At 40.3% G+C, this 20,244-nt stretch overlaps 1 protein-coding gene across 1 annotated transcript in view; it reads right to left on the bottom strand.

The window, feature by feature from the left end:
• Positions 1-20,244, bottom strand: part of PITPNM3 (PITPNM family member 3) — a 51,451-nt gene that overhangs the window by 8,774 nt on the left and 22,433 nt on the right. Inside the window, exons 6-11 of the mRNA XM_010014953.1 lie at positions 20,064-20,183; positions 15,030-15,211; positions 12,197-12,366; positions 6,688-6,858; positions 2,588-2,782; positions 1,649-1,797 (exon numbers count right to left, since the gene is read on the bottom strand). Coding sequence (XP_010013255.1) covers positions 1,649-1,797; positions 2,588-2,782; positions 6,688-6,858; positions 12,197-12,366; positions 15,030-15,211; positions 20,064-20,183 — 987 coding nt within the window. The remainder of the gene's footprint in view (positions 1-1,648; positions 1,798-2,587; positions 2,783-6,687; positions 6,859-12,196; positions 12,367-15,029; positions 15,212-20,063; positions 20,184-20,244) is intronic.

Here is a 20,244-nt window from a genome sequence, read left to right as displayed (position 1 = left end):
CAGGAATGATTGTTAACAGACAACTGGGTAAAGGAGGCATTTGAAAGGCAAGACAGGAGAATGCTCTGATAGATTCAAGGCAAAAAATGTCTGAGAGAGGAGATGAGACGACAAGAGCTGTAAGAGAGCTTCCAAGGAGAGGAGAAACGTGTAGGTACAATTATCTAAGGCCCTCGAACAGAAAAAACAGGGATTTGCATCCTTTCACTTCCAGTAGAAACCTCTTCGCTACTGTTGAATGAGCATCAAATAAGATTCATGTTCTGGAGATTGTTCTCATTCATGGGAAAACTCTTCAGCAACTTTCACTTTGCCTTCATTGCGGTGATTCTAGTTACAAACAAAGTTTTTAAAATTAGCTTTTAAAATTCTGCATTATTTAATTAAGTTTTACTTAATGGTACATTTTGGCTGGAATCTGATATATTAAAGGATGCTCTAAAAGGACAGCAAGAGGTGGAAGGACTCTTAGAATTTCCTAAATTAAAAACAGCAATGAAAAGCTTCGCAAGTCTGGTTACCGGCCAGGCCATGGGCTGCACACTCAGGCTGCCACAGAGAGAGAGGGGCTCGGTACAGCGGCACTGTGCGACGCGGCATCGCCTCCGGACTTGGATGGAGGGCACGCAGCCACTGAGCTTCCATTCCCAGAAGCTACCAGGTGAGCCTCCAGGGAACTAACATGACTGACACCAGCACTGGGAGCAGGAGGTAGAGGGAGTTCATGCTCAGAGACCAGCCACAGAGGCAGGTGCACAGAAATCTGCCAAACTGGTTTAATTAAAGAACAGTGGAGTTTTCTGCATTATTCTCATTACTGTTTGCCTGGCAGCATTTCATCATTCACTGGACGTAAAAAGCACACAGATTTATTGGGTTAATCCAAATTAAACTTCTTGTGACTGTCCTTTGGGTGAGGGTCACTTTGGGTTCTTGGAGGGACACTTATCCTGCAGGTTTCACTAGAACACCACTTTTTTGGGTTGGTTTGGGTTGGTTTGGTTTTTTACCCCAGATGAGATGTCTTCAGTCCCACCGCTTTCTCTAGAGGTCTGAGCACTGTGTTATTATGGAAGAATAATATTCTTCACTGAGAGCTGCTGTCTAATTACTGACACAGTAGGAACAAGAGACCCAGTATATGACTCAGAAATAAATCCTGAGGAGACAGTGCACACAATGCCTTAAAATACTCCAGTACAGTTACAGGAGAGACTTGCCTTTCTTACGGGAAAAGTACTTTCAAACTTCTGGTTTATTACCAAATGTATGTTAACAGTTTTATATTCAGTAGCAAAATACATAATTAAATAAGGCTGGAGATAGCCTATTCCTTCAAAAATGGGAGGAAATTAATACATAATGCAGATCTGGAGCATGGGAGGGGTGAGTAATGTATGCATGACAGCGCTTTGTTCCCAGTCACATAGTCAGCAGTGCTAATGATGGGCTCGCTGTCCACTTCATCTCTCCAATGAATCCACATTTGTCATTCCTATATCCCATTGTATGTGATCATTGTATGCGATGCAGCCACAGTTAGCCAAGCAACTGAACTGAAGATTAAAAGACTGGTCACCCTTGGAAGATGCAAGTAACAATCACAAGGTTATTCACTGCGCAGACAAAAGAAAAAAAGACCAATGACCTGTCTTAAAATGAAGGCCACAACGTCTGTTGATTCCCAGTAGCTGGCATGGAAGAGATGCGGCAGAGCCACAGTTGGGAAGGCTGTCAGCACATCTGGACAATACAAGGCATAATCGATTCGTTTTGTTCCCCACCACTTTGCAGTAACTACGAAACAAACCAAACAAATTAGCATCACATTTCTATAAGATATCTTCTCAGTAAATCTCTTGCTGTCATTATGTTTAAGGTAGATAATTGAACGAAGTCTCCTACTTTTTTAATTTGGCATTTAGAGTCTGTTAAAGGTATCTACCAAACATGAAAGTAACTGTTTTCACTGACTGCATCATCAGTTATCTGTCTGCAATCTAAATAGCTCTATATGGCCAAAGTTTCTAGGAAGCAGAAATCACTTCAGCGTGATTCCAATTGCTTCCATGGAAAACGCGCAGTGAAAGACCAGCACTTTTACAATCACATTACAGAGTAAGAATTGCAAATGCTTCCCAAATAGTGAAATGAATATCGATATATGACTGGATAGCCATATATCCATTCCAGTCATATATCAATATTCCAATACTCCAACAGTCCATAACAATACAATATAACGATTTATAGCCATTTTATCTATACGTAACAAATTTTATATACCTGTATTTCTTCATGCCTGGAACATGATTCTAAACCCCTGTTATATGAGACCCTTAATGACTATTTATGAGTGGCACCTTACCATAAAACTGACTCCATTTCTATTACTTTATCTACTTAATTATAAACCAAAGAGGAAACTTATACATTATACAAAATGGTAGCAACTTCGGCTGTTCTCATTCTCCCCAAATTTCCAAGCAGGTAATTTTCCTTTTCATAATAAACTTTTCCACAGAAAGGATGTGGAGGGAAGGCTTGCTGCTGTATCAGACAGCACAAAGCACCAGGCTTCACTCACTGTTAGTGAGGTATGCTGATGGCAAGCTTTCTGTTGACCCTGAGTTTTCACTGTTTGTGCTGGCCAAGCTCAACTTCCTTGTTTTTCCCTGCGGTTGATCAGATGCATTTGGAGATCCAGGACTCTCCTGAGAGAAAGGTATGTTCAAAGAGCTGTTCTCAAGGAAAATAGCACTGTGGTTGTGAATAGCATCACCTGCAGGTTACAGAAATGAAAATAACAACAGCAACAACAATTATATTAATAATAATAATAACAACAACAATAACAACAATACAATGGGATTAAGAACATGGCTTTGAAACTAGGGGGGTGATGGTGTTAAATATAGAGCTAATGAGCATTTTCCTGAATAATACCAGATTTAATGACCTTGGATGAAACTTCCTCAGAGTGAGTAGGACAGCATGACACAGCACGACCAGGTGTGGTGCTCAGGAATCCCATAAATGAGAGCTATATTTCATGTATATATCTAGTGCTCATGATTGGTAGTGTTCTAATGCACACTTTCTGCTTCCCCTACTAAAACATTCACTGAGTTGGGTTGTGCTTTTAAAATACATTTCCTGCTTCTGAATTGTTGCTGCTCTGCTGAAACCATCATAAATTTACCCCAATCTAATCCTTCCTCCCCCATTATAATATTGAAAGAGTTTTGGTTTTTCATTCCCACTAAAATGGAGATGGGTAGAGAAGTAAAAATAGTAACTTTGCATAGAATGGAAAACATGTTGTCAGCCAACATATCTGTTTGCATTTTCCATATTGACTAGCTTAAGACCAGCTTGGTAAGTCTGGTGCCTTGAAAAACCTGTTGTTTATTTTGTAATACTGTTATTCTAAGATCAGTAACCCTTCTCCTATGAAAAGATCAAATCAATAAAATGGAAGAAATATTTGTCAGGTTTTTCTCTCCTGTTTCCTGAATTATCTTTATTTTAAACAGGCAGGGCAGCCTGCCTTCAACTCTGTCGATCAGGTCTTTGTTGAACTGTAAAGAACACAGAGTACTGGTTAAGAGAGAAATCAAATGCATGTAATATTGTTTTTTCCTAAAAGCCCTGTGCTCAGCTTTTGACTTGGACAGTCTACTTGCATAATTCTTCCATTTAAAAAAATGGAAACAGGTACTTCCCACCCAAACCAACCTTTTGCATGGCTTTGAGGGGCTCTGAGGGTCACTAAAGGTTCTTATAATTTATCCTGCTAATCCAACTTTACTATCGTGCTTGATGAGAACTAAAATAAAGGCAGATCATTCTACACAGTCTCATCTTGGATAATTACGATAGTTATAGCCAAAACAAAGAGGCAAAGCAACTGCCTCAAGCACACACAGTAACCATCTCCAGACAAAAGTAACAGTATCTTATGCATTTACAATCGCAGAAGTACTGTGCTTGTAGCCCTTCATTTCTGTCTCTCCACAGCGAAGCGGAGCAGCCGGGTCAGCTCCAGCCTGCACGGCCGCTCCTGCGCTTCCCTTAGGAAGAAGCTGCTTTGCAAGAGAAAAATGTTGCAATTATTCCAATGATCCTGCAAAGTAGAACGTGTGGGGCAGAGGTGCAAACAGTGCGGAGGGTTCTGACCATCTGCGTTCTGCTGCGTCACCTGGTTCAGGGGTAGGATGGGTTGAAACCAGGTGTTTGAATTAATGCAGAACAAGCCTATTTTTAACCCTGAAGTAGATATAACACATCACGTCATCAGTAGCACAGCAAAAAAAGAAATGAAGTCCCACAGGTTATTGTCAAAGGACACAACTGGTGGTAGTCAGAGACCTGTCACAAAGCTGGGGCTTACTTATAATAGCTACAAAAGTGCTTTGATTATGTAATGCCAGCGAGGCAGCAGCTGAGAAAGGTGCTGTTTAACAGAAGGCCACAGGAACATGGCTTTCTCAGGCCTGTAACATTGCCTGAACTCTGTGCCTTGCCCTCAGAGTAAAAAAACCCAACCAAACCCACCAATTCATAAATTGCATTTTTGTCTGAACCATTATCTACTGCTATGTCTCCTGTCAGCAGTCACCACAGATGAAGGGCTTATGAAGATGTTTTCTCCACCTGCTCTGGATGTCTGGCAGTGCCTTCAATGCGCTTTCTTTTACTTTCACTTGTCTGTATATCAGATAAACCCTATGCACAGAGAAGCTGGCTCCAATACCTTCATTTGATTAGCAAGAACTGAGCAACAGCTACAGAAGTACTGCCCCATTCCCCAGTTTTTGTCATGTTCTCCATCCAGCCTGTGCTATTGCTGAGCTGTTCCTATGACTCGTATGGTGAAATTCTCTTCTAGTAGCCATTTTCTTTTCATGCGGCTTCCAGATCAGAATGGTTCTTCCACAGAGGCACTGGCAGGAATGTCAGGCAAACAAGAAAATTAGTCTTACTTTAACCATCAATTCTTATGAGAAAAGGAACAGGGAATGAGATTGTTTAATGACATAACATATTATCAGAATAGGCCGTTTTGGGCAGTGCATAATAATTCGAGTTTGGTGTAACTAGGTCTCATCATAACTGAGGAGTAAACTACTATTCCAGTTGACACTACAAAGGCTCTCACTTTAAGAAATACTTTCACAAGCCCAGGTATCAGAGAAAGAAAAAAAAATAATTATACAGTCACTAGAATAAATCCTTTGTGAATGAAGAATCTTAAATTGCAAAAGGATCCCAAGGGACTTGTATTTAAATGGAAGGACTTCACATCCACTGAAACAGAACGCAGCTTAGGTGTAAAGCACAGCAACGATTTAACTGCACAGAGGGTGAAATACAAAACCATACCAGGGAACATATGCTGGCCATTAGCACTCAGGATTTTTTGGTTTATAATATATCCAACAGACAGGGTTTCCAGACTTACAGGCTGTGCAGGGGGATCTTCTGATCCAGTGCCTTAGATGAACCCCAAAAAATCCACCAGTTGTTCCCAATTCATGTATAATGCTTCTGCTTCAAGAATCACTGTATCTGAAGGGTTTACTTCAGATATCAAAGCTGGTAAAACGTACCAAGGCAAGGGTTTCAATTTGAAAAGCAGCGTAACGAACTATTCCACCTATGACAGTTATTTAGAGTTCAACTTTTCAAGGTAGCCTTAAGTAGGTTTCAGTGACAAAATTTGTGCCTGACCAACCAGCAGGATTTTCAAGTGCACAGTTAGGCTTTATAGTAACTCCAAGTTAGAATGCAGAGCAGGATATGTATTTTCATTGACATAAAACTCAGACTTGGGGTGAGAAGAGAGCACAGACCCCCTAGTTTGGACTGTCCCTCACCTTAGCTTTTACTTAACTCAATTCCTGAGCAACAGCCCAATTTTCAAATGTTTCAGTGAAGCCAACACCTAGAAACCAACCCCCTGCAACTCAAGATCAACTGTTGTTTTTCAAGCACTGATTTAATCAGATTCAAACTGATTTGCATTCAAAGTACGCCATATTTGAGCTCATAAAAGGGGCTGTGTGTATCCTACTGTGCAGAACAGGTTCCAAATGATCCAATTCTCCTAGCTCCAATGAATAGAAAACACTGCCATTTTACTATATTAGCCTCCAGCTTTCAACTCTGAATCCTGAAAAGCCTTTTGAGGTACCTTACTGAGGCCTGAATTCGTATCTGTATGTATAGCAGAAAGAGTAAATCCAATGTGCATTGCATGCACGTACAGATACACACTGATCAATCCCTTTTTTGCATAAGATGACAAGATACTTCATGCCTGTACGATTTTATCAGAGAAACAATATCTGAAGATCTAGCCAAAGTTCAATTAATTGCAAAACCAAATTGTTTAAAATAATAGTCAAAGACATGGAATTTTGCAAGTGACACTTCAACTAAAGCAGGGGTATCACCTTCCAACCCCTCTTTAACACAACTGGTATCACAAAGCTCATACGTAAGAACCGTTTCTCTTGGCAATCTTTGGTCCCACACTTGCTAAATATGTCTGTGCTGTTCAGTCTCAGATGACTTGTTTTGAGCATGTTAGAACATTGCGATTTCAAATCCTTTTGAGCTGTGTGAGGAGAGAATGCTTAAGAGAACAACAGGTAAGGAGAGCTATGAAAATAGGCACTGTACCTAACTGGTGAGATCTTCCATCCCCTAGTGGGTATCTCTGGTACCGTGGGATACTGAACGGAGGCAGGAGATGGAATCTTTTCTCCAGCAATGGTTCAAGTCTGCAGGCAGAGGGGTCAGCAGAGTGAAAGAAACTGTACACTTGGCTGCAGGCTGGGCGGACCTGGCATACTTGGATGAGAATGAGACAGAGAAAGGGAGTTCAATATTGCCCCTTTACAATTTTCAAGGAGTCTATACAGAAACATGGTTAATATTGTCTTCTTTAAACTACAGACTAGCATACATCTGGCCACAAGAAATTTAACCATCACTGCAAAGGAGTTTACAGACACATCACGATCTGAGATGCAGGCACACAGCAGACATGGAGACCAGCCAGAGACATAGACAGAAGTAAGGATGGAAAAAGAAGTTTAAAAGTAGTCTTGTGAATATGTGATTAAGCATTACAGCTATGATGATCAGCACGTCAAATATTTACCAGCAAAATGGTTTGATGGGCCTGTTACATCCAGAGGACTTGAATCTAGGTGACAGCAGGAGCAGGTGACAGAAAGCACTGCCGTTTCTGAAGTCACCTTATGGAAGCTAATGTATAGAAATGAGGTTGGTTATACTATAACAGTAAAGCAATGTTCATGATTCTTGCTGAAAGTGTGCAGCTGCTGAGGTTTCTGAGCTGCCACTGTAAATACAAATCTGAACATTACTTACTTGGCTAGTAAGGCATTCTTTTGACTAAACACACAGCACCGAAGCATAACGTATATCAGATGGGTGATTGCACGAGACTGACAAGGTCTGTAAAATGGTCAGTGTAGTCACTTGTCACCACATCACAGTTCAAACACACTGAATCTTGCACTGTGAGCAAATCAATTCATTAAAGGCTCATTAAACTTAGTACCATTTGTATAATACTGTATTACCTGTTACAACAGCCAGTTTATTAATTACAAGAGTAAAGGAATGACTGAAGTATTTATAAAATATGTTTGGGAATATTATGTCTGCTCCCCATGAACTCCATGCAAGCAAGACATGTTTGCAAACCTGTTGTACTATACGATAAACCCTAGATGTTCTTTTGATAGAATTACTATTTCCTTGTGGCGGTAACAAAAACCTAGTAATATGTAGGTTTTTCCTTAGAAGACATGTTTGGTACAGCATCGTCCCCATGCAGAAGCCAAACACATGCTTAACAGAAAACCATGAGAGAAGATGTTAGACTTTCAATATAAGGTGTCATGGAATATTAGATCTAAGGGGTCTATATTAAGTGACATCTCTCACCAGAGCACCCACCATGCAATTTAAAAATAATAAAAAATCAAAACACACTACTTATGTTCTGTCTCATTTTCAAGAGTCACAGTCAAGCTATTTGTACATAAGCAAAACTACACTGAGCAAACTTGATGCTGTACATCTTGCTCTGCTGCAGTCACAGAGAGTCACTAAGACTAAGAGCTACATCAGAAATCACTACATTCTTACAGGCTTTTTCCAAGTGCTTTCCACTCTGTTGCTGGAAGTACTTTAAAAATTCATGTTATGGTACTTGCTGCTATTAATGCTGCATATAGAGAGAAATCCTGATACAGACTATGTCAGTGTTATCAAGTTCTAAGCTTAAAAGATTTCTATTTATTTGTAATAGCAGTATTGCCACACTGAGCAATAGCATGAGCAATACTTTGTTTTGTCGTCTTCTGTATGAACGTTTGTTCTATAAAAGCACATTATGTTTCTTCTCAAACTAGTAAGAAATGAACCTTTCATTGATCATAGCAAAAACCTTCTCAAGATGCTTGATGATGAATCACATCTACCAGGACCACTTCCATCACATGCGCTCTGTGCTAAACTGTCTGGGAGACTTATCTTCATGTCATGAAGATGTCAATTATTAAAGCCTCTCAAGAAATGCTCTGGGACAAATCTTCCAGTAAGGATATATCTATATACAATCCAGTTCTGCGAAGCCATTAACTTTTTTCTTCTTTGGACATGCAGCGTATATTGTATTTTGCATTCACTGAGTCACTCTGAGGACAGTGCAGTATCTCTCTCTTTAATTTTGGAGGACTTTTGCCACACAAACTGACCTATGCAGCTGTTTGGGGGGGAGCATTAACTGAAGCTTTGTGGGTTGTTGTTCCCCCTCCATCCCAAGCTCTTTGTAAAACAGCTGCAGGATAACCAAGACCTACTTCTGATGTCTGTTGTATGTTGATCTTCCTAGAAAGGATGACTCTCTGCATCAATCAGCACACCTGGTAGCAGATGAAAAGAAAGTGGGAGATTGAACTGCTTCCTGAGGACACCACAGAATCTTCTCCCTTTCCCACTACCAAATAAATAGGAGCTTCATGCCATGTTTGTCCCTTTCCCACCATTAAGCCAGCCATATGCAAAAATATGGCCTGTGAGATTTTTCCGTGAAGCACCGTTCCACAGTTCTCCAGGAACCACTATCAAGTACCCTTTTTTCTTAACATATTCTCAAAGTAGGGTACAAAATGCACCCATCAATGTAATGTGCTATTAAAACTGAGTAAATTCTCCCATGTATTCCACTTAGCTGCATCACAAGAGAAGCAGAAGGAAAACACCAGCAAGACTGCAAAGATCTGAGACTACTTTTGATGGCTTTCTTCAAGCTGTATTTTGTTCTTAGTGTTTGCCAGAAGAAATGGAAACAGATTACCTGTGTAAGAGCATTTAAGTGCAGCAGAAATTAATTTTTTTTAAGACAAGTAAAATTTTCTTGCCGAGCCCAAGTAATGTGGGATACACGCTGTGAGGTAAAACACTGCGTAGTGTTCTAATTAAAACCGTATTTTGGCAAGCCCGTGACTTTGATGTACGTACGTAGGGATCTAGTGCTTGCAAAGTAGAGCACAAAACTGGGTATTATTCTACTGAACTACAGCTTCCTTCCCTAGTGGGTACTATATTGGTTTATTCTTTCTTTCTCATCATGCCTAATATTAACTGTCAGAGCCAAACATAAAGGAAGTGCTTAATGTAACTAAATCACTTGCCTAATTTCACCTTCTAATACTTCTTGTACAGGGACTTTTTCTGCATATGTCTGCCTTGTGCATAGGCACAGAAGGCAGACAAAGCCAGGGATGCAAACAGCAGGGTTATGAAAGTTGTCAGCATAGGGCAAATTACGATATTTAGTGGCAACAAGAAAGCATGTCCTCAGAGTTATCGGTTGTTTTCATACCCCTTTTCCAACTTGGCAAAGGAATATAGCACATCATGCTCCAAAGGAGATTATTTGCTACCACTGTAGCACTTACCAGTACTAGTTCCTGGTGAGAGCAAGTGCAGAACACCCTACCTTTACAACCATCCTAAGGCAGGACAATGCCACTTTCGGGTTGTAACTAAATGCTTGTGATATACTTGGAATTCTAAAAAACGTTCACATTTTCATAGGGTACCAAACCTCTTCCAAGGATAATCAGCACACAGAGAGAGGAAGAATCTAGCAGAGACACAGAAATGATCAGTACTTTAGAAAATAATATCTGAGCCTAGACTTTGGGAGGCCCACCGAAGAGAGGGCTAGAGGGTAACCAAGAAGAACTGTCAAGGAAGCAGTAAGGGACCAATAGAGTATTCGACAGAGGAGAACTAAAAGGCATTTGGCAAGGAAATAAAAAATTGGAATGAAGATTTGGTTTTAGCCACACTCTCACTAGCATAACGACTCACCTCTGTGAATCCAACATTACTTCTAAAGGGCACGTTTATATGGCCAACAATTACTTTTAAGTGTAATTGTCACACTTTTGAATACATAAATGCTTTCATACGCAGCACAGCATTCAAGGGGAGGAGTGCCTGGAGAATCACACACAAAACCTGTATCACTTCAGAGCAATCCCTCTTGCAAAAAGCCACAATTCCATTAACTTTTCATACATTTTCAATACATGTGTATAATCCCTGGAAGTGAAATGTGAATTTCATCTATGCCCACCAGGACTGACTGATGGGAGGGCTTACCACACACAGTAAACTGCTGACAGCCACCACTGGCTACTCACTGAGGTACTCTTGTGCCAAACACTGCCAGTATTCTCTACTTACTGTGCAGTACCTGGCATCTGCTCATCAGTATTTGTCCTTGAAGACTCTAAAAAGGTATCTAATGAAGCAGATGCATGCTCTATTTCATGTATGAGTCCAGATGAAATGCATCCATTCTGATTCATTAAATAGAAACCACAACAACTTGCAAAAATACAAACTCTAGCTCAAAGAATTTGAATCCATGCACATAAATTAATACTGACAGATTTTTCCACATGAAGTCCTAGAAAAAAAACACTGAACTCCCTGCCCCAAGCCCCCAGCAAAACCCCCACCATCTTCAGAGGAAAGTGTTGCTAATCTCGTAAAGAAATCCCCAAGACAGAAAACCAAATTGCAGTGCATTTTTAAATGCCAGCTGTCATCTACGGGACTTTTGTTCACTTCCCTGACAGCTCTTTCACAGAAGCAAAAAGCCTTTGTTTGTGGGAAAAGATATATGAATTTCCATTCTCTTCAGCTGAGCTTTGGTTTTTGGTTTTTTATTTGAACAAAACTGAGTTCTGCATATATGATGAATGAAATGCAAAATGGGAGTTTAATTATGCTCTCTTGTAGGGTCATGCAACTTGCTAAAAAAAATCCTACTGGATTTCTAAAGGCTCTGAAAGACATAGGTTTGGTTACATTTTTAATTACAGCAAGTAAAATAATTCTCAGTTTATATGACATTTCACTTTATCCCCACAATCAAATGTGACTTTGAAAACTCAGTCAAATGACATTACTCAAAAGTCTATAAATGGAAAAGAAAAAAACTGGGAGTCCTGAATTGTTGTCTCATCTCACTATTGCAACTGTTTTTTCCCCCTTCCCTGGTAAGTGAACTTATAACTTCCTATAAAGACTGGGCTATCCAAACCTCATACAATGAAAAAATACACACTGAGTTTTGAAGAGTAAAGTAAGCTCTTAGTTTAACAAAAATTTGAAAAAATCCAGATGGATTTAGAAACAAAGCAAAAAGGTCCTGTATGTGTCTGTCACCAGAAAGGGAAAAAGTGTCTCACAACCAACACACCTGGGGGCCAAATTTACCCACAAAGCCAGACATGAACAAGATGCAATGCTGAACCAAGCACTGATGCTATTTTTGGTATCTTTTTCAAGGTGTGATCCTTGGTGAGGTGTAAGCTTCATGTTACACAACATGGAATATATGATTAACAGCAGAGCAAAACACATGCTACTGTAAATGGGTGAGCAGTGACACCCCTGGAACAAGCCTCATCAGTACCTACCTATACTAACATTCTGATATTTTAAAGGAAGAAACTTACCTCTCTCCCCAGTCTTTAAGTAGGCTCCTTTATTTACCTCCTTTCACAGGAGCCTCTTTGTTTACTAAGGTGACTAAGCAGCCTGTATTCTAACCCCAGGCAGAGCTTACCGTCCAGGCCAGGCAGAACAGTGCTCCTCATGGCCAGCACCAAACCAAGCGGTGATCCAAAGAGGAAGAAATCAGACACCTCGAATTCAAATCGGCCCAGGTTTACTTCTGACAGACTGGAATTCACAGGTGGAAAGTCTGCACCATCTTTCAACACACTTGAGTGGATGCTAGGCAAACAAAATGCAGATTCAACAACCATGAAGAGGGCATCCAGAGGAAAATTGCATTCCCAAAACAGGCTGCTTATAAAGCTCTAGCACCTGTATCTAGATCCAAGCAATAAACCTCCAACTGAAGCTAGATATTGCAGTATAGCAGCCACTTAGCATGATGTCCAGTGCGGCTATTCAGTAAATTTACCACTTTCAACATGCAAGAGTTTTCTACAGTTATTCTGCAGAATAGTTAATGGTAAGTTACTCACGGACTCCGAAGATTGCAGTTTACCTCCCCTCCTTTTTAGCGGTACAGACATACATAAACTTACTCTAAAACTTCTCCTACAAATTCTATCTTACTCAAGTTGTATAAGGGCAATTAGTATTAAAAGGTTATAGTCATTAAGTATATTACATGGGTACCTGAAAAGCATTGTTCTAATCCATTCCCTGAGCTATGAACTAGAATTTCTCTACTTTTCAGCTATTTATTGCAAGTTAAAATTGATTATGTTTATAGACATCTTTTAATCTCTTAAGCGAGTTAAACACTTCCATTTACTTTGTATGCCACACATGCATGAGGTAAATACAGATCACCTATCCCTCACTGACAGAGGAAAGACTGTCCCTCATTTAGTTTTTCTGGAGATGAAATAACTACATTCAGAAGCAGAAAAAGAGCATATACACCTGCTGTCCAGTCATGAGACAGAGCAGAACATGCCTCCAGCACATGCAAAGCCTGACTGAGAGGTGCTGACCATGCTGACTTCAACCAGTGCTCTAACTGAAGCCCTCGTGAGTTATCTGCACACTACACTCTGCATCAGTAGACAAGTATGGATCAGAATCCAGACATCCTGAAGACTGGTCCCAAGACACCAGGCTCAATCTGAGAACCTATCTGAGGTTCCTATCTGAGGCATTCCCGTATAACCTGATGTTACTAACTGAAACTCCAGGGATCAAACTTAGGTCCCCTTCAGGGCAGAAATGAAGAAAGCGAAGAATCAAATCCACCATCGGCACAGCAGTTAAGAGTTACCTCTCTGTGCTAGAAGCACTTGGACAAAAAGCGTAAGCTGACACACTGCAACACAACCACAGTGTGTAGGACATTCCTGTGTGAAAGTGCAATCTTTCTAACCTCATTACTCAGAGTAACACACCACCTCTAAACTGCAGTAAAGGAGCTTATGGGGGAAAAGTCTTAATGATCTTACAGAAGTGTCACAGAGAGGAAGAGAAAGGCTTGGAATCTCTCTATGTACATGGCTGGGTCAGAGGATGACATGGTTTGGTTTATGTTTCCCCCCCCCCCCTCTTTACCTTACTAAGGACTTTTTTCTCTTGTCTTTAGCCTGTGTTAGTTCAACTATTCCTCAGTAACTTAGCAACAGCCTAAAGTTTGAAGAGTCCAAAATTTGAATGGAAGATAACAGTTTTCTACCTGCTTGCTTAAGTACAGCTGCACGTAAAACTTTTGGTTTAAAATTATAGATGCATATGAAATGAAAAAAAAACCGAAAAAAAAACCAAAAAAAACCCAAACCACAAAACCCTGTTATCTTTGACTTTCAATTCTCCTGTGATCCTCCATGTCTGAAGTGCTTTTACACACACCCACATAAACATAAAAATAGTACCCCTATGCAAGGACCTAAAAGCGACTGACCAAAATAATATTCATGTGTTGAGTCATGTACAAACAGAAACCAACCATTCTGCCTCAGAGGGAAGACACTCTGCAACATAGTGATACCCATGAAACCCAGTGGTTTGAAAAGCAGAATAGTCAACAAAAGCAAAGTATGTTCAGTCAAAGCAAGAAAATAAAATTACCTTAACTGCTACTAACAGAACTGCCACTCTTGACATAAAGCACAGTAGTAAGTCTGCCCTATACTTAACTGTACCAGAATCGAAACTTCAACACAAAATGGGACTTCTCCCTCTGCATCACTCTCAATGAAATAAAGGAAATAAGGTGATGCATAGAGGAAAAAACCCAAAGAAATCTGAGAAGTAAAAAACCAAATAGCTTAGTACAGGAAGAAACAATGAGACAAAAGAAATGCTTATGCTCCCATCAAAGCTTTGTTTTAAACATTAGCTAGGATCCAGAAAAGCTAATTAAGTTACATTTCCTCTCCCAACCTCCTCCTCATTTAAACTAAATATTTATGCAGGTTTTCTGTTTGCTTTAAGGCTGATCTAAATAGCTTATAGATCATTGGGAACACCTAAAGGAATTATCTCACTCTTTCCAGAATAATAGAAAGCCTGTAAGTGAAGACAGGGGGATCTTTGGAAAGAAAAATGTAACAGAAAATTAGAATTATAAAGCATTCATCCATCTTGGTTTGTGTGGGTTGCACTGAAGAAATGGAAGTGCTTGCACTCATTTCTTTCATTCTTGCATTCATTCGACATTCAGTTCTGAGAGTTTTGTATATTCAAAACTCTCACAAGTGAATAAAGACTAAATAAAAATCTCTCCATGTGCAAGTAAGTTCATACCAGACCCACCATATCTACGATTGGCTTTGAGAGGTATACAGGGATTTTAATGAAACTGCCAGAAACATCACGAACAATACAAATGATCCTGTTGCTCTGGTGCTGCCAGGCTCCATTCACTGTTTACCCAGTCATCAAACACAAGTTACCTAGACAGGAAGGCATGATGCTGGGTTATAGGACCACAGTCAGAGGTGGATGAATCACTCTGTTTCCGAGGCAACGGCTGCCTTGGCTTCTCATCCTCCATGAGTCCCGAGATGTCAATATCGCTTTTGCTCAGGCGTTTGCTGCCACCAAGACTGGAGTCCTCTGCTAAGAGGGGATTATCCTTCAGAGAATGAACAGAGCAAAAGGAAGATTTAGACAGTGACCAAAATATGACACAGCTTATATGAAATGGCTCCATTTATACAGTTGACCTCACTTTATCCAAGAAAGGGTTGAATGGGTTAGACTCTCTGCAGCAGAATTTAAGGAAAGAGTTGAAGACTAAATTTCCTTGTTAAGACACACAAACTAAAAGCTGGAAAGAGAATGGGGAATTTGGGGATGGGGAGGAGTAACATAAAAGCTTCATCCCTTATGACTTCATCATTCCTAGAGAACTACGATATCATCAGGTAATCAGAAGGGCTCTTACCTGAGCACACAAAATGCCCATTACGACATTAATGCTCCATAATGTTCCATGGGTGTGAGAAATGATTTTTTAAGAATGTGAACTTCTGCGGGATATGAGAGGAGACCAGTGGTACCATTATCTTTAAGGTACCCCTTAAAATAGGAAATCGATTTATCATTCCTTTCCTCCAGCGCTTCTGCAGCTTGCACCAGTATCCTCCCTAACATACCCCTATTGCCCCCCAACTTTTATTCCTGCATCCATTTCAGTAGCCAGTGCAACCGCTGCTTTTCTAAACAAATGCCACTGGGCTGAGTCCCCCCATTCATGCATGAGATCTGGGTGCATGAGGCACGCGTGGTCTGGCTCTTTCTAACAATGGTGTAATCCCATTCTGTGTAAATCTACTTCTATTCAGATCAACAAAATAAGTCTGAAAATGCCTGACATCTATTTTTACAAAACTTTAAAGACAGAGAACATCAACAAGGCACACTGGGAGAACAGATACAGTTAAACCCCTTCTAATAGCATAACCATTGGGTTTCATCCATATTCTACTCTTACATAACTTCATAACTCTTACAATGCAGTACTTGAATTCATGAGATGATATCATACAACTACCATCAGCATCTCGGTAACTTGCAGAAGATTAGTTTAGGATCAGCATGTTCACAGGTGATTATTCCTGTGATGGCACAATGAGAAAACCTAACATGCATGCAGGAACCTCTTTCTGTGTTTCCTAGTAACATAGCAAAATTCACAACATTCCAACTTTCATATTAAAGTTGTGGTAAGATTTAGGACCTTGCTTGGCATAATACTAATGTATCTACAATGTTAAAACTATTATTTCTTGTAGTTGTTACTGTGAATGAGTGCAGAGAATGATTTAACAGGGCCAGGTAGGAGGTAAGGGCTCCTGCTGCATGATGGAGCTGCTGTCCCCACTGCTTTCTGGGCTGGAGTGCTGTAAAACCAAAACAAAATCTCCACCCAAAATACATGCTTCTGCCAAGTTCACACCAGCTCCAGGCTCTACTGTGGTTTTTCTGTGCCCAGCCTGACCCTGACTCTATGCAGCTTGCTTTGCCCCGCAGTTTACAACCTTACACTGAAGCTCTCTTACAACATCAGTCCTTCTCAGCAACTCTCTCTATTCTCCAGAACACCAGTGACTTTTCAAAGCCAAAATTCCTATAACCATAGTGTTTCTCACAGAGTATAGGTTAATTGTCAAGAACATAAATGAACAACATTTCTTTACCTGCTCATGTTTCATTGATTATCTCAAACTGATATAGCAGAGGTGTTTGTTCACCTGTCAGCCTTCAGGATGAGTTCTGATCTCTAGCTGGTTCCCAAGCAACAGCGCCATGACAATTCAATATATTTATGATTTTAAATTGTAACTTGCATGCTACAAATATACTGCAACCTTTACCTAAAACTCTAGTTTGGTGTTTTTACTGTGAATAAATTTATTACAGTTCATAAGAGTATTCATGGCGGCACACAAAATGGATGTGAATCCACATACACACAGCAGAAGACTGAAACAAAGCCCAAGAAATGCCCTGACAAATCCAACAATTTAAACGGGCTGTAGGTCAAGCTCTAAAGCACCATAACATCAGTGGCTTCTAAAAACCCTCTTAGTGCTGTCAAGGTTCAGGTTCATCAAAACCCTGGTGACATTTTAAGGCTCTCTTTGTTAAAATCACATGGCATATATGTCAACATCTTGGCTCTTATTACTTTTTAAAAAGTAATTTCTGTCAATGGATTGAGATAAAAGGTGCCAGAGCAAGAAAGCAGATGCAAGGAACTCAACATGATGCAGCATTTTTGTTTAGGTCTCTTGATTTCCTGGTGGTCTCAGGAGGAAGGCTGGCTGTTGGAAAGGCATAGAATTGACAGCAATGTAGAACCAAATGTTTTCACTTTAGTTACACCTATGTTTCTACACAGTATTTAAGAATTAGCTTGTGTCACCACAGAACCTTAGTTCTTCTTAAAGACATTATAGGAATGGAAGCTACTATCTTCCCCCCTGAAAGCTAGCAACAATTCACCTCCGTCCTCCAAGCTTCAATCACAGGTTCTCCTTGCAGAGGGTGTGCTCTTCTCTCGTGTCATAAGACAATCTCAGACAGGCCAAATTTTGCAGGAATTTGACATTAAGCTCCCTCTTCTGCACTGCTATCACCAAGGTTAACCTAGCATACCTAGCATTTCAGTTGTGTGTGCTGATTTACTGGGCAAGACTTTTCTGTTAAACACAAAGTACAATGCTAGCTGCTTCCCCCTTTCTCTTTTTTTTCTGTTTAAACTCTAGAATAAAACCCATCACCTGAAGCAAGTTAACAGGACATGGCATTATTGCACTGCAGAACAAGCCTTCATTTTCTTTGGTCAAAATCAACACATTTTAAACTTGATTTTCTATGGGTAAAATTCAGGTCTTTCAGAAAACACATGCCACTGGCAGTTCAATGAAGGAAGAAAAAAGTAGTTTTAGAAGGACAAGGTACTAGATCTCTGTGAGACAAACCTAGGGAAGGTCACTGGAAAATTGTCTGTGCATTGTACAAGAGAGTAGGGTTCAAAGTTGTTTTTCCCCTTGTTGCATACAACTCTCCCCGCACACTCCTTTACATTTTCTCCACCACTGCTCACTACGCCTGTCTCAGACACAGCATTATGCCAGGCATTACACTGCTGAAGTGTCATCGGAACACTCTTCACAAGTCGTAACTGCAAATGCCCCAAGTGGACACAGGCTTTATCATGCTCAGTACTTTTAAGCAATTTGCAAAGAGTGTAAAATCCAACTAGACAAAACAGAGGATGTGAGAAAGAGTGCAAGGCTTAACAGATGAGGACTGAGCCATGATGGATCAAGAGGCTTGGCAAAAGTCATGCATACAGACAATGGAAAACATGCTAATTGATCTATTTCTCTGAATCTATATAAGGAACAAGTTCATAGGTCATGTATTTCCCACAACCTCACTCAGTACTGGAGCACATTAGCAGCCCTGTGCACATGGGGTGAGATTTCATGTCAAGAAGAGATGTTGAAGAACGTAATCTGTTCTCCAGAGTTATGTGATGAGTTGCAGAAAAATGCAAGACAGAAGCAGCATATGATCTATAAGATGAACCTTCCCACACTGTTCCATCTATATAGTCTTTCATAGCCAAGAGGACCTCCGGGTTTCTGTGACAAGTGATTAATTAATCTTATTCCCAAGAACAGGGAACCCAGGAACTATAGTTAGTGCCAGTTCTGGAGCTGTTCATGTGATAGTCCCCTGAAGACTGATTTGGGAACAAATTCATTTTACACATTCACACATTACAGCCATTTAATAGGGAAACTACAAGACCAGGAAAGTCAAAGGAACTATACTCCCTCAAGCCTGATCCCCATGCTCGGATTCACCAGCAGCCCTCGCACAATCAGCCCCACTGTAGGACTGGGATCCAGGAAGACCATTTTTCCATTTCCTTTGCTTGCAAGGCAGTGCCGGCAGTGCAGCTGCTATCAAAGGCTGACTGCTGAGAATCCAGAGCCATGTTATTAACAGTGAGTCATTCTTCTTCCTTCCTGGAAACATTTAGAAGATGTCTCTTTGCTCGAGAGCACTCACATACTCTCAACATAGCTCTCGTACATACATAGCTCTCAACTGAACCAAGCCGCATTGTATCACTGAGCCCTTTTTTGAGGAGAGAGGAACAAAAGGATCAAGAGATGAAACAATTTGGCCAGGGTCACAAAACCAGCAAAGAACAGAGTGTGGGCACTTCATTCAGCATCAGCTCTTACACAGCACCCCTCTTTCCATATCCACTTGAGTCTGAAGTACGTAAGACTAGCTAAGCTTCAATTTTCTTTCTTAAGTGTTGAACACAATACTGAAGCTCGCATGTTAGCATTCCTTTTTTAAAAAAATGTGCTTTTACTATTAAAAAGTCTCTTCTGGATCACAGTTAGAACTAATCCTCCCTTCCCTCCAAATGCAGCACTCATATAGACAGTGTTATGCTCAGTGGTCTATTCACAAATCCTCAGGGGACTTGCATTCCTTATCAGGAAGGAGGCATTCTTTCACCAGTCACTAAAGTTAATTCTTGAACACATGTTAATGCCAGAATACCCCCGGGCAGCAGCATAAGGAATTCCAGACCCTGTGTGAACAAATTAAAACAAAATATATAAAAAGAAAGATAAAAGAACCTGACAAAAACAGAGACCTGCCAGAAATTACTGAGAGGATATGTTTGCATCTACAGCTAGGGATACAATAAACAGCACTTGGTAACCCTACTTTAAAGATTTACAGATAAAGCCTTCACTAATTATTTCTGTATATCATAAAACTGAAGCTGAAGACTCTACATTTCAGGCAGCAATTTTCTAATATATGAGCAAAATCCCATGGCAATTTACCAAATACTTAAATTTTCTCTGGTTTATACGGAGCTGATTTCCTCCAGGGAACGAATCTATAGGCGTTCAGCTGGGTGCATTTTTTCTCTTTACCTGGATGCTGCTGATGCTTCCTCTCCTGCTACTGTTCCGACTCTCATCAGCTGTATTAGAATTATAGCAGATGGCATCAAAGCCCAAAATTCCTCCAATGCAGTCACCAATGAGGCACACCTAAAGAAATAAAAAGATTTTTTTGGGACATGCAGCAAGTATTTTAGAAGAATCAAAAAGC

This window comes from Nestor notabilis, unplaced genomic scaffold, assembly GCF_000696875.1.
Source record: "Nestor notabilis isolate BGI_N333 unplaced genomic scaffold, ASM69687v1 scaffold31075, whole genome shotgun sequence".
Lineage (NCBI taxonomy): Eukaryota > Metazoa > Chordata > Aves > Psittaciformes > Psittacidae > Nestor > Nestor notabilis.
Note: the sequence above shows the minus strand (reverse complement) of the source record. Positions and strands in the feature narration are given on the sequence as shown.